Source organism: Daphnia carinata, chromosome 4, assembly GCF_022539665.2.
Source record: "Daphnia carinata strain CSIRO-1 chromosome 4, CSIRO_AGI_Dcar_HiC_V3, whole genome shotgun sequence".
Lineage (NCBI taxonomy): Eukaryota > Metazoa > Arthropoda > Branchiopoda > Diplostraca > Daphniidae > Daphnia > Daphnia carinata.
The window spans coordinates 6,213,667-6,223,933 of NC_081334.1; the positions used below are offsets into that span (position 1 = coordinate 6,213,667).

Below are 10,267 nucleotides of genomic sequence, written 5' to 3' on the forward strand. Positions count from 1 at the left end.
ATTTACCTATGAAAAAAAACACGTAATATTACCGTTTTTAATTTTTCCGTTTTTTTTTTAGTGTAAAACATGTTCCAATTGTCATATTGTACCTTGTCGCTGATCGAACATTTTTTTTTTGGCTTAACTAAATCGTAATTTTCTTTTGTTTGTGAAAAAAGGCAACGAATTGGATTTTTCGTTCGTTCGTGAGCCGTCATTGCAGCCCTCTAGCGCGTTATGTGCGTCCCACAATTGTGATGTGCATGTGTGTTTGAAATATATATATTGTTTTAAAATGAGCATTTTCTTGGTGGATTGACAGGATCAGAGAAAAATTTTTTAGAGAAGAAATTCAACTGATATAAGGTAACTCTTTTTTTTTTTTTGTTTTTGTTTTCTTGTATCTTTCAAATTTTCTAATGTTTTATAACAATTGAAATTGTTTGCAGGTTTGGGGGGATTTCTTTATGTTAACACCGGAAGGAGATGAAACTATGCCCGGAGGAGACGAGCTGAAAATTAAATCTAGGTAAAAGATGGCAAATAGTAATTTTTAAAGAAAAAAATCAAATTGAATTGTGCTTAAATAGTCCAAACTTGAACTTTTTCGGCTACGACGCAGTGATTGCTCCTGTCATAGTACGAAGAGATGATGTGAAGACTATCCACATAACGTTCAATTAATTGGTCCAATTCGCCCTGACGGAACACGTGATAGTAACGATGAAGAGTGACGGAATTGCCTCCACCGCCATCGCCCGTGTTGCTTCCGGCGGCGTCGCTCGGCAACGAATCCTGCGAAGTGGAAATGCTCAGCGACGAATCGCGATCGCCGCTTCGCTGTTCTCCACCGCATCCGGCCAGGAGCATTTTATTGAGCGGCTTAGAGCAATACTCGTCGTCGCCAGAACTGATGGTCTTGTTCCCTAGTGTACGGATACAAGGGCCCGATCCGGTGGTGGAGGGAATTTGACGGAATCCGGCCACGGATGAAGTAGAAGCAGCGACGGATGCAGCAGCGCAATTTGCGCCTCTCGATCGTAAGAGCGGAAGAGTTGACATGAATCCCGCCGAATCGTCGGAATTCTTCCGCATTTCGCTGGTTGTACTGACGGCGGAAGCGCTCGAACTTTGGCGGGCACTCGAATAAGACGGAGCGCTAATCGAAGAATCCAAACTCGACGTCGAAGCTGAAAAGGAGCCTTTGACTTTGTCCAGTTTCCATTGTTGCTGTTGCCCGACCAACGGTTGTTGTTGTTGCTGTTGCTGGAGCGATTTATTGTACTGGAACGCGTCCGCGAGTTCGGCACCTTCTTCTTCGTGGCATTCATCCAGAGGTCCTAACGAACTTCGTATTTTCCATTCTTCCACATCCGAATGCACTTCTTGTTGATGTTGTTTGCTACCGCCGGATGAAGATTCACCTAACGATTTGGATTCTTGAGAATCCAGCGGTCCTGTAGCTATCGAACTAATCGGCGAAGATTGATTGTTACGGGAACAGCAAGTCTGCGACGAACTTCCCGTCAATTGAGCCGATGGGTCTTCGATGGACGCCGGCCAACTATCGCTGGAATCTTGCTTCATCAAACTGTCGGCCGGTTCGCTGCTGACCAAATCACAAGAGGCAGAAGTTTGGATGTCCAGTGAAGATCCGCTGAGAATCGTTTGTCTCCGATCCTGGAACGCCGGCCACATCGGATCACCCACACTGATGACGCTTCCGGCTGAATTGCTGGACGAGCTTTCGCTGGTCGTGCTGCCGCCGTCGCCGCAATCACTGTCGCTGTCCATGTCGTCCGTTTCTGGATTGAAAACTTCGAAGGAGAGGAGCCGATGGACGGGCCGTGTCTGTTGCTGGAAATGCGGAGTTTCCGATCTAGTTGAGCTCTTGTCGTCGGTTTCACTCAAAGGGGCCAACGCATCCGGCTGCCTAAGGCACGATTGTCTCTTGGATGGAGAGTTGGTCGTCTGCTGGCCCTCTTGCTGAACCGTCGCCATTCCGGGACTCTTAACCGCCGCCGCATTCGCAGATTCCGCCAATTCCGACGTGAATGAAAGCAAAGTCGGGAAGACTTTGACTTTAGGCGATCCGTCCGAACTGCTGGATGAATTATTCCGGGTTTTAGCCACAGATGGATCGACTATCAATCCGGCCGTCTCGTGTTCGCTTTTGGGATCCGCCGGCCTGGGAATGTAAATGACAGATACGCAACTGTCTTCCGAGTCGACACTGGTGTCACTCTGCAAACTGCTGTCTTTGGACGACGAATCGGATCCTTCTTCGCGGTGGTAGCTCAGCCGGTGCGGATGGACCGATCGCGGAAAGGCCAGATCCTGATCGGCGCAACATCGAGGCAGCGAGAAATTGAAGAAATCCTCCTCCGTAGCCACGGGAGGCAGACGTCTAGGTGATGGGCTCATTGGTCCGGCAGCCGATTCTTCCGCTATGCCCCATCCGCAGAACGATTTGATCCGCTTTTCAAGTAAGGACGGTGGCCTACGCGCAGGTGGCAACGGTCGACTCGATGCCGGATGTTGTGCGTCGCTAGACGTCGGAGAGTCCAGCAACCAGGGCTTGTCGCAATTGCGCTCGTCCAGCAACAAATGAGCTTTGGATGAAGAGGAGGATGAAGAAGAAGAAGAGGACGAATCACCGCGGAGCGTCTGCCAAATGCGGACGAATCCGTTGCGGAGCGAAGAGAAATCTTTGAGAGCTTCACCAATATCGGACGTTGCGGCTAATGGAGGCGGAGGAGATGGTCGCAGAACCGGAGGCAGTTTGGCTACTGGCGGAGGGATTGAAGGCTGTGGCGGTGCTATTGGTTTTGGGGCCAGTTCCGCAACCGGTACAATTAATGGACAACTAGATGGCGCACCTGACCAGGTGACTTGACGCGGCAATAAACTCTTCTTCAAATTTTCGCGCTCTTTCAAACGGTCGGCTGATAATAACGAATCATTCATCGATCCTTGTTTGAACACCCTGGGTTGCTGTTTTGGCAGTGAAGGTTGAAGGACATCTGTCGGAGGAACTGTTAAACCTGCATCGTCCTCTTCTTCGCAATAGGATTCGAAAATTTGGACAACTCTCTTTTGTTTGGTCAACATAGGCCTGGATGGACGACGCATTTGGTCCTGATCCGTTGGTGGTGGCGGAGGCGAATGGGCAGCTATCGGCCGGTCCATTTCGCTGCCGGGCGAGATGAGGCTACTGCTGGCATCCTCTTCCGAAAGCCGGTGCTTTAACCAAGAACTAACAGAGACGGGCAAAGAATGAAGCAAATCGCTGAGGCTCAGCGACCTATTACCGTGCGTCTGCTGATGCGGATGTTGAGTTCCAGCCGAAGAAGAGCACAACACTCCCCCTGCAGCTAAAGAAGAGGAAGAAGATCGTCGTGGCAAAATGGGACTGATGCTGGACGAAGAGTCGGCCGGGGCAACTACCGGCTGTTCTGTACCAAAGAAAATGCACGAATCCCCTTTGCCACCTCCCAGAGATGGTGGACTACTCCGACTAATGCGCTCGTTTGTCTGCGTCGTTCCAGTTGCCGAACCCAATCCGCCGTCCTCTTCCGAGTCCAAATGACGCAACTCGATGGGCAATTCGGTGGACGGGTCGGTCGCCTCCAGCGCTGCGCAACTCCAAGCTCCGTGCTGTTGTTCGATACTTTCGCCCAAGGTGAACCACGAACGCCGTTGATGTCCGTTACCTACCGCCCGTCTCGTACTCGCCAATTTCTAACCCGATAAAAAACAAAACATATTCAATAATGTAAACGACGGAAGTTTTCCCAAATCGATCCGTGCAGTTTTTGCAGCGGGAATCGATCCCCCGGGGTTCTTTTTTTTAATGAGATGCGTATCTCTCTAGTGGTTCGCTCGTTATTTTTTTTGTTGACACTATTTATCTTCTTCCCTTTTGTGTAAGTCGAGTGAACAAAAAAAGATGGGAATGAAAGACAAAGAAATGATTACTTGCAGAGCTTTGCGAACGAAACTGTAGCAAGAGTCGCTGGGCGATGAAAGGTCGGACGAACTTTGTGAACTGCAAGACGGCCGGTGTGGGTCGAAGGATCGTCCTTTGTGATGATGTGGACGATGATGTCTTCGTCTCGTGCAAGACGCTGCATCCTCAACAATGGAAGGGACTCCGCTGGTCAGACAATCGGACGGACTTTGCTGCTTTATTCTGCAATCGCCAGTGACATCCAGGTGCTTTCTACACGATTCATTTTTGTTTCGTAGATGACATAGATTGATCCAAACTAATTAATTTTTTTTTTTTTTTTTTTTGCCTACTTGCTGCACGAATAGCAGGAATCACTCTCTGATGTTTGAGTGTAGGCGTGGTAATGAGTGACATCCTCGTCGGACGTTGTCGTGGTCGTGATGGACTCGTGTTCGTTCCCGCCCACTTCCGCCTTCTCTTCGCTGCTGGAGCGGTCGGGTGTGCGCCACGGAACGAGAATATCTTGCGATTCAAACTGTTGATAAACAACCCGCATGTTTAGTTTATTATCAAGCAAAAAATATTCGTTTCCTAAGGAGCAAGCGACTCCCCTAGATCGTTACGTAAACCAGCTCTGACACATGTCTCTCTGATTTGAACTTAATGGCATGACAGGCAGTAGTTCCCTATTTTTTAGCATCTCATTTAGATTTTTGATAACAGGAAAAATCGTAATAGTCGAGGGATTTGCGATGATTTTTGCGCTCAGGGTGACATTTATGGAAGGCAAAGAATAGCGAATGAAACAGCCGTTTTCCCCCTAGAGGAAGTGTAGTAGTACAAGTAGACATCGTGATAGATCCCGCAGCCAATAAAAAAAAGCGAGTCCTCTCTCTAGTTACGAGTTTCTTTTTCTTTTTATAGTTTCAGGATGCGTTTACAGATTTATAGAGCTGCATTTGCGGGGGTGATGAACACGATTCGTCCGAGTGCTTCAGAACCTTTTAGTACCTCAATTTAGCTCACGTGGATCTATTGGAACCTGTAGGAGTATATGTGACAATGGATAGGTTGTGTAATCAAACCCCGCGCTATTGATTGCCCCGACCGAAAATTGCGTACATCGGGACACATACGAAGCATCTGAAAAAAAAAAGGGAAAGTATTAAAAGCTCCCCTAGTCTGGACGGGAACTATTGATTCTCCGTTGTTGCTGACTGCAGCCTACTCACATAGCCGTGTGAATTGCGCTCTCGCTCTCTTTCTCTATTTATAAATAAAGTGGTCGACGCCACGCTTCTTTTAATGCACGACTGCTGTCTGGGAAGAATCTTTTTTTTTTGTTCTGTGACATTGATCCAGTGAAAAGCAAACACTTTTCCAAGCTTCTTTGATGCCTTTTTTATGTCACCATCATTTGAGCTTGTTGATGTATTTACACGCGTAATTTTAAGACTGACCTTTCGATGCCGCTGCTCTTTGGCCCACACGGTGATGAGGATGCGGCCGCCCACGCGCAGAATCCTCGCCAACTCTCTCAACGCCCGCACGCGCCTGTCTCGCGTCGCCAGGTGACTTTTGAAACACAACAAGATAATGATGAGTTTCCCCCCTTTTTTTTTCTAGGAGATACGGAATGAATCGACTCACTGAATGACGGCGATAGACAATGCCGCATCGAAACTCTCGTCGCGGTACGGCAAGTGAAGAGCGTCACAAATCAGCACCTGTTCATCGGCGATAATGCAAAACAAAAGCAACCTCAAGTATGAGAAATCCTTTTACAGATTACAATCGTTTCACGGTTGGCCTTTTTTCCCTACTAGAAAACGCCGCCATTTTTATTGAATCAATAAAAGATCCGGGAAAGTTAAAGGGGAGAAACCTAAAACTCCCCGTCCATTCATTGACACCGACCGTGTAATAATGAACACCCCATTTAATATTTGATTATTGACGAAACCAGCCAGCACCAGCAGCCCCTGTGTTAGACTTTTGACTCGGAAATCCCCTGTCGGCCGGCCCTGATGACTTAGTCATGGAATAGTATGTGTAAGTACAGTTATATATTTTCCTCTCCATTTTCGAGCTACGTTATCTACCTACACCTCTATGGAAACGTGTCATTTTTTAATGGCTGATATTCATTGTTTAAAAAAAAAAAGAGGCATATTACGTAAGTGCACTGAACTCAGACAACCAGCAGGAAATTGAAGGTTGCTCTAATCCTTATTTTCTCTCTTCGGATTATGCATTAGGATTTCTTTGTTCGTCTGCTGTAGTACATCAAATATAAAAAGCGTGTACACATATGGACAGAGAGATATCGATCGAACGGGAAGATGCGACTGCCAGACTTTTTTTTTCTTGCATTGAGTAGAATGCGGAACTTGCCATTTTTTTTTTCTCGTGTCAATCTGACAAGGAAAAAAAAGAAAGACATTTTTTGACTTCACCCGCATCAGTAGCCTCTCGATCGATTCATCAATCTCCGTTTGACTCTCGCGTTTCGCATGTGGATGGATGTCTCCCTTTTTTTTTCAACGCACAAAGTTTGTGTGATACGCCATAGTGTAATATGTACATACATTATGCGGCTTGTGCTCGATGAACTGTCTGCCCGAAAAAGGAAGGAGCGGATGGTGTGTCATAGCTCATGTATCACTACGTAAAACAAAAAAAAAAGCGAACCAATACCTCGTGATCTTTCCGGCGGGCAACTTCGACGGAGGCGGCGCAACGGTCCGAGCCCACTTTGAAGACGGATGGGTTGACTTGGAGGTATTTACCGTTACCGCAGCCTGAAGCGTCCATAGAAAAGAAACAAATAATTATGTTATTAAAATGTTATCACATCCTACGCAGGCGCACGTGTTAAAGGTGAATATGGGGCCCCTCGTTTCTCCCGTTGCAATGTAAATAATATGCCTATCCATGTTTTTGATATGATCTGACTACGTGTGTTTGAAAAGCGTTGTTTGAATAGCAGAGTATTTGAACGTAGGAGGAGGTACCCGCATCGCAGACGAGGGATCCGGGTTCGAGCTGTTCCAGGAACTGGCGGACGCGCGGCCACGGACGGTAGCGCTCCTCGGAGAAGTGATGCGACAGCTGGTCGTAGACATCTGTAACGGATATTCAATATAGACATATTTACTGCAGCTTAGGAGGTAAACTGAAGCATAACAATGTTCGTTTTTTGTTTCTAATATATATTGTTGAATTGAATGTACCGTGCACGTAGGCTTTTTCCAAGGCTAGCGAACGTGATTCCCTTTCGCATCGTTCCAATTCGCTGCTCTCCGTCGTCGATTCCGCCGATGTTTTCATATCGGCGGCTCGTCGGCCGCTCTGCCACCAGTTGGTGCACTCTGTGTGCCGGTTTTAGCACGTCGTCATCAGAACCAACAGACGCAAAGTATTTGAATAGTTCCGCTCTCCAATGTTGCCCTCTCCACTAACCTGATTTTTTTTTTTCAATATTTAATCAAATAGAAAAAACATCAAAATGAAGCGCGGATGCACATTTTGAGAACCGGTAATTCTCAATTGTCATGTGCGGAATTTCCTGCAATCTAATAAAAAATTTTTTGTTGTTTCGTTCCAGGAACATAACAAAACGAACGAGCATTCGACGCTGTTCAAATCGATAGCGGCGGGCTTTTTGAATTTCGATTCCAAGAAAAGAACGCCTTTTTGACGCGAGGATCTGCACGAAAAGGTAAAACTTTATGATAGATTGAGATCCTGTGCGATGGGACCATCTTTTCGTTGATATCATAAGAGACGAGCTAAAAAAAAAAAAAAGGTCATTACATACACCAAGTCAGCCGGTAGGAAAACAACCGCAATCGATTTTTTGTCCCCTATCGTTCGTATGCCTTGCCATCCATCGGTGCTATAGCGGGGGTATCGTTACCAAAAAGTCTAGGGGGATTATTGCCATGGATACCTGAACTATGTAGAGCTGCGTGTATGTGCCAGCTGTATATGTACAGATAGAGACAGATGAATCAAGCGCGGGATTACGTTCAAAAACTGGCGTCTAATATTCACTTTTCTCCCCACCATTGCAAAAGCAATATGAGATATATTTTTTTTTATTTCGTCTTATTGGATAACGTGAAAGGTTACAACTTATATCCGACCGCTATCTCTTTATTTACTAACTTTTTAGTTTTTGAACGTTCGGATTGGGATGAATTATGTGTTGACACGACACTATTGAATTTAAAATATTTGCGACGTTTTCAACAAACTAGGGCACAACATTTTTTATCTTTTTTCGGAATGTTGATTAATGATGTGACGTCACTTAGTTGTCTAATACACGCGCACATTTCCGGTTTCATTGACACACAACAATTAGACGTTGGCCTTTGCCGGAAACGATTTCTTTCACACGGCCGGCTTTCGAAAGAAAAAAGAAGATTAAACCATCAGTCTCTTCTTTTTTTACGCTTGACTTACTTAATTACATCAGCGATTGTTATTTTCATTCATTCTTCTATGTTAAAAAGAAAAGTTCGATCGTGTGTGAAGCAATCGTTGTGGCGTTGAAATTATTAGATGGCGAGCAAACGATCGACATAGCAAATACAGGCCTTTATAGACACACACACGTACTATTTAGATATTGTATACACGGTGTGTGAGATGATTCGAAGAGCGTATGGAGTATATAGCGTTTCTTTTTATATATGTACATAGACATTGGGGGTGGTGGTGGGTATAGTACACCCGAAGAGCTACAGGGAGGGTTGGGCAAAGAAGAGAAATCGATTCGAACCACCGGAGACACAGAGAGACAGAGGAGGTTGGCTGCTTACTAACCCTGCAGGGTTCTCTTGTTTGATATACGCTATTTGAACTTGGGACAACAATAGAAATACTCGAAATCGTTCTGATGGATGTTTAATTTTTTTTTTTTTTTTTACCTTTTGTCTCTCTCTCTCTTTGGCAGGGATCAAATCCGGTTGAATTCGACGATTCCAAATAAAAGGCGAAGATTGACGTGCTGCTGATTGTTACTGCTACATGATCGTGAACTGAAGAAGCACTGCATCAGTCGGCATTTAGCAGCGGGACCAACACACACACGTACAGCGACTCCACACTCCCGCTCTGCACTGTTACCTCGTTTGAGCGAGGGCAAAAGAAAGGAGAACAAACCTCAAAAGAGGGACAAGCGTCGTCTTTCTCTTATACAACGGTCCTGCGTGCTGCTCTTGCCCTGAACGCAGACATACATCCGCGGCTGGCTTTTGTGTTACACACGCAGCCCGATCCTGCGCACTAGGTACCTACCTACCTTTCAGTCTTTTACCCACGCAGCATGGAATATAATGATGAACTTGTTTTTTAAAAGATGTAGGAAACAAAAGATCCCGTTTTTTTTTTCCTTTTCTTGATTGATGAAAAGTTGAGGTGGTGTGTCGCGTGCCCTCAGGAGGGGCCAATAATCTCGTATTTTTATAATGCTGTTATATTTATGGTTTAATTTACACTGAAGAATTTTATCGTAGGTAAAAAAAAATAAGAAACGAGAACGGCACCTGTTCGATTCTTCTCGAGCGCACCGAGTCACGTAGAAAAATGATTTACAAAATGTCAAAGGCTGTTAGGCGGTGATCCGGGCCAAAGGTAAAACTCATTTCGTGCCTATCGATGTCAAGCGTTCGTGATTTTCAAAGCTGGGCTTATTCATCATCGAAGGCGGGTTTTCCGTCATGTTTCAGAGGAGGCTGGCCGATTCTTTTTTTTCCGTTGTTGTTCTTGTTGCTAAGGCGTTTGTACAGCAAAAATTCTTGCTACCGTACAGAAGGGACGTGATTAATTCACGCTCTTCCATTGTTCGTGTGTGTTGGCAGCTTAAAAAATTCACAGATGGTAAACATAATTGTTTAGCGTTTCTTACTTAGACAGTTATTGTTTTCATTATGAAAATCTTAACGGCCCAGAAGCCCCACAATAGTTAAATGGGTTATCTGCAGCTACCATACCGCTGTTTTTAAGCCAACACTTAAGTCTTTCTTTTGCCCGTCACTCACAAGGAAATGCTGTAATTGTTGCCGGGCGCAACCGCTGCTTTCGATATATTAATGCGGACTAGTAATTTATTCGGCCTTTTTTTTTTTTTCTCTTCATCCTATTGTGTATGCGGACACGGCAGGAGACGGCGCTGCATGACTGAAATTCAGCTCGATGCACTATTGCCCTTGCCCCTCTTTTGTAATATAATCTCGTTTAAAAGCGGATCGATTTTCTACCGTGAATCTCTTGGCCGATGCGACCCTTCCTATCTAGTGGCCAATTAAAATTGTGCGCTCCATT

General features: G+C 45.5%; 1 protein-coding gene across 1 annotated transcript; it reads right to left on the bottom strand.

Moving 5' to 3' along the window:
* Positions 1–564: 564 nt before the first annotated feature.
* On the bottom strand, positions 565–7,421 carry LOC130687553 (uncharacterized). The gene is made up of 8 exons (XM_057510728.2): positions 7,168–7,421; positions 6,949–7,059; positions 6,632–6,735; positions 5,585–5,661; positions 5,395–5,509; positions 4,285–4,469; positions 3,961–4,204; positions 565–3,723 (listed from the first exon to the last, which is right to left on the bottom strand). Exons 1-8 carry the CDS (start codon positions 7,262–7,264, stop codon positions 565–567), a joined length of 4,092 nt encoding a protein of 1,363 aa, XP_057366711.1. The 5' UTR covers positions 7,265–7,421.
* Positions 7,422–10,267: the final 2,846 nt, after the last annotated feature.

Bases quoted from the DNA above. Each gene is read 5' to 3' on its own strand.
- LOC130687553 (XM_057510728.2), bottom strand. From the start codon at position 7,264: ATGAAAACATCGGCGGAATCGACGACGGAGAGCAGCGAATTGGAACGA. The intron at 5,662-6,631 runs GTATTGGTTCGC...GCCGATGAACAG, and splicing joins CCCGCCGGAAAGATCACGAG to GTGCTGATTTGTGACGCTCT. The intron at 4,205-4,284 runs GTAGGCAAAAAA...TGAATCGTGTAG, and splicing joins TCCTGCTATTCGTGCAGCAA to AAAGCACCTGGATGTCACTG.